The following is a 2,594-nucleotide window of genomic DNA, read 5'->3' as shown; positions in this document are numbered from 1 at the left end:
CAACAACCCACTCAATGCCTTTGTTCAACACCAAAGGAAAGTTGTCCCTGGAGAATCCTCCTAGCAGAATTTTGATCCAGACAAAATAACAAGATGGTTTATTAATTCCACCAGTTTGGCTATCTGAGAGATGCTGAAGCAAATACATTATGAGGGAGGTTGTAAATTCTTCTGATGATTCATCTAAAGCTTTCAGCAAAGGCTCCCACATCTCAATAATCTCAATAGGAACATCATCAACTAGAGAGTGCATGGAGTTGTCTTGATGAGACCACCTGACAGCCAGTGAGCTTAGCTTGTCTTGCGATGGAAGTAGAATACCTTCACTAAACAGGATGCTGGGCAAAAGAGACCTAAAACACAAAAAGCAATTGTTACAGTTTTGGAAAAAAAATAATTCGAGAAAATAATAATGGTGTTAATTATTGTCATGACAAGAATCATGAGGACAATGACATTGATTATGATGATGATGATGATAGTAGTCCAATGTTTTTTGAAACGAAAACACAGGGTTCGTGCTGGGTTTTGTACATATTCCAGGAGTATTGAAGGAGTTTTCAAGAACCAGAAATTGAGTTTTCAAGGAGTGTTTTAGCCAGTGTATAGCCACTTGCTTTCGGGTGTCTCGAAAACTATAACTCTAAGACCCCGAATAAATTATTTAGCTGGAACTTGGCTCTAAATCTTTGACCCGTGTATAAGTCGAGGGCGATTTTTGGAGCTTCTTTTGAGGACATAAAAGTTCAACTTATACACGGGAAAATATGGTATTGTTTTATTAAAACGTCCACAAGTTATGGATAAATCTTCCCTGCTTTATTTACCCTTTCACTCCTGTGGGGTTCCCCATTGACGAGTAAAATCGTCTGGCGTTACACAGAGTAAAATCTATGTGTCACTCTTGGGAGTGAAAGTGTTAAAAAACGCTACAGCTGTAGCATAATACAGTGCAGAACATTCTAGACTTGTCCAGACATATATACATGTAAGTAGAGTTTTTAATGAGTGTTTGGATTGATATGATTGATACATGTAGCTGCTCTGGCTAGAGTGAAATACTAATTAATACCAGAATACCAGTGCTTTCATTCTACAATGATGACGATGAGGATGAAATTATGCATCAGTCAATTCCAGCAGTGCCCACCCCCCCCCCCCCCCCGGGCTAACCCCCGGGCATTAGCATTTTCAAAAAAAAATGGGCAAATTCCCCCAGGATGTGGACACATAAGCTGTCTAAATGCCCTGGGGAGGGGACGAAGAAAGAGGGCAAATGCCCCGCTCTTGGGATCGTCGCCTTCCAACACTTCTGCAGTTTTTTTTTTAATCAGTGAATAAAACGGTCAACTGTTCAGTATTTTTATACAACGGTATTGAAGACTTCAAGGACAACAGTACGTGTTAGTTGCGTAGTGTTTATGTGTTTATGCAGTCTTCACGTCAATGGTTGTTTTGTGATATTAGTTCACCTTGTCGCTTTATATATTCATATGCTTACAAGTATAAATGAAGAAATACCTAAAATTGAGAACATACCTTTAAAAACGTCCACAAGTTTTTTGAGTCTGTGATGGACAAGTCAGTCTTTAACAAAGGCCTCATCTTTTCTGATAAACTCTTCCATGTTAATTCGAAAACACGCGTGTCAAATATGCCAGGGGGTCGCCCCAGGGTAGGCTAATGCCCAGCCTCCGGGCCGCGATAAAATTGCGAAAATGCCCCACCGCCGGGACTAACACCTTGAGCAAATGCCCCGCGGTTGCCCGGGGGGGGGGGGGGGAAGGGCACTGCTGGAATTGATTGATGCATTAAGATTAGATACACTGATGATGAGAACAACAATAGCACTAGTGATCATAGTGTTTGACATTAAGTCCCAATACTAACCACTGATTGCTTGTGGACACAGTGTAAACAATTTCCTTTGAAAGATCTTTGAGTTTTGGATCAGCTTTCTTCTTGCGGCCTGTTACACTGCCAATGGCAATACGCCAGTACTTGTTCAACAACTGAAAGAGTTTCCCGTCATTTCCATCATGAACTTTCATCTGTGCTTCCCAGTATTCCATCTTAAGCCATGACAAAGCAATACATAACCCCCGTTGGAGTAACTCCATCGAAGGTAAATTGGCATGGGTTGCCTCGTGCCTCAAATCAACCAGCCAATCAGGTAAACCGATTTCCTCTGCAATCGAATGCACGGTCCGCGCGTATTTACCTGTTTGGAATTGATCAACCATCCCATTTACGAATCTCACAATCGCCATTGCGACAGTTAATTTCATTTGTACATTGTAGGTAACATCCTCCAAAGCAAGTTGAGCGGAAATGAGGACGGCTGTACTCTCGATTGCAATCGGGAGTTTCCCAGCGCTGCGACTTTTCCAAGCAGCAACACGATCCAATCCTCTCCTTTGAGCTTCGGGGTTGTCAAAACTGTATAAAGCTCGATAAACATATAACCATTCCTCACGATTTTGCCAGCAGACCGCACGTGGTTTCATCTTCAGGGAATTGCCTGTAAAACGTCAGGCGTTCCTGATTCTCCGTGAGGGCGTGGGTCGAGTACACTTCAGCCGCTTTTTCGATGC

The 2,594-nt window shown here is 42.3% G+C and overlaps 1 protein-coding gene across 1 annotated transcript in view; it reads right to left on the bottom strand.

Moving 5' to 3' along the window:
* Positions 1 to 2,586, bottom strand: part of LOC138033303 (uncharacterized) — a 3,344-nt gene extending 758 nt beyond the window's left edge. Inside the window, exons 1-2 of the mRNA XM_068881060.1 lie at positions 1,891 to 2,586; positions 1 to 353 (exon numbers count right to left, since the gene is read on the bottom strand). The exon at positions 1 to 353 is cut by the window's left edge and continues 758 nt beyond it. Coding sequence (XP_068737161.1) covers positions 1 to 353; positions 1,891 to 2,507 — 970 coding nt within the window. The 5' untranslated portion in view covers positions 2,508 to 2,586. The remainder of the gene's footprint in view (positions 354 to 1,890) is intronic.
* Between the last annotated feature and the right edge of the window lie 8 nt (positions 2,587 to 2,594).

The sequence above is a fragment of the Montipora capricornis genome, chromosome 14, assembly GCF_036669925.1.
Source record: "Montipora capricornis isolate CH-2021 chromosome 14, ASM3666992v2, whole genome shotgun sequence".
Taxonomy (NCBI): domain Eukaryota; kingdom Metazoa; phylum Cnidaria; class Anthozoa; order Scleractinia; family Acroporidae; genus Montipora; species Montipora capricornis.
Note: the sequence above shows the minus strand (reverse complement) of the source record. Positions and strands in the feature narration are given on the sequence as shown.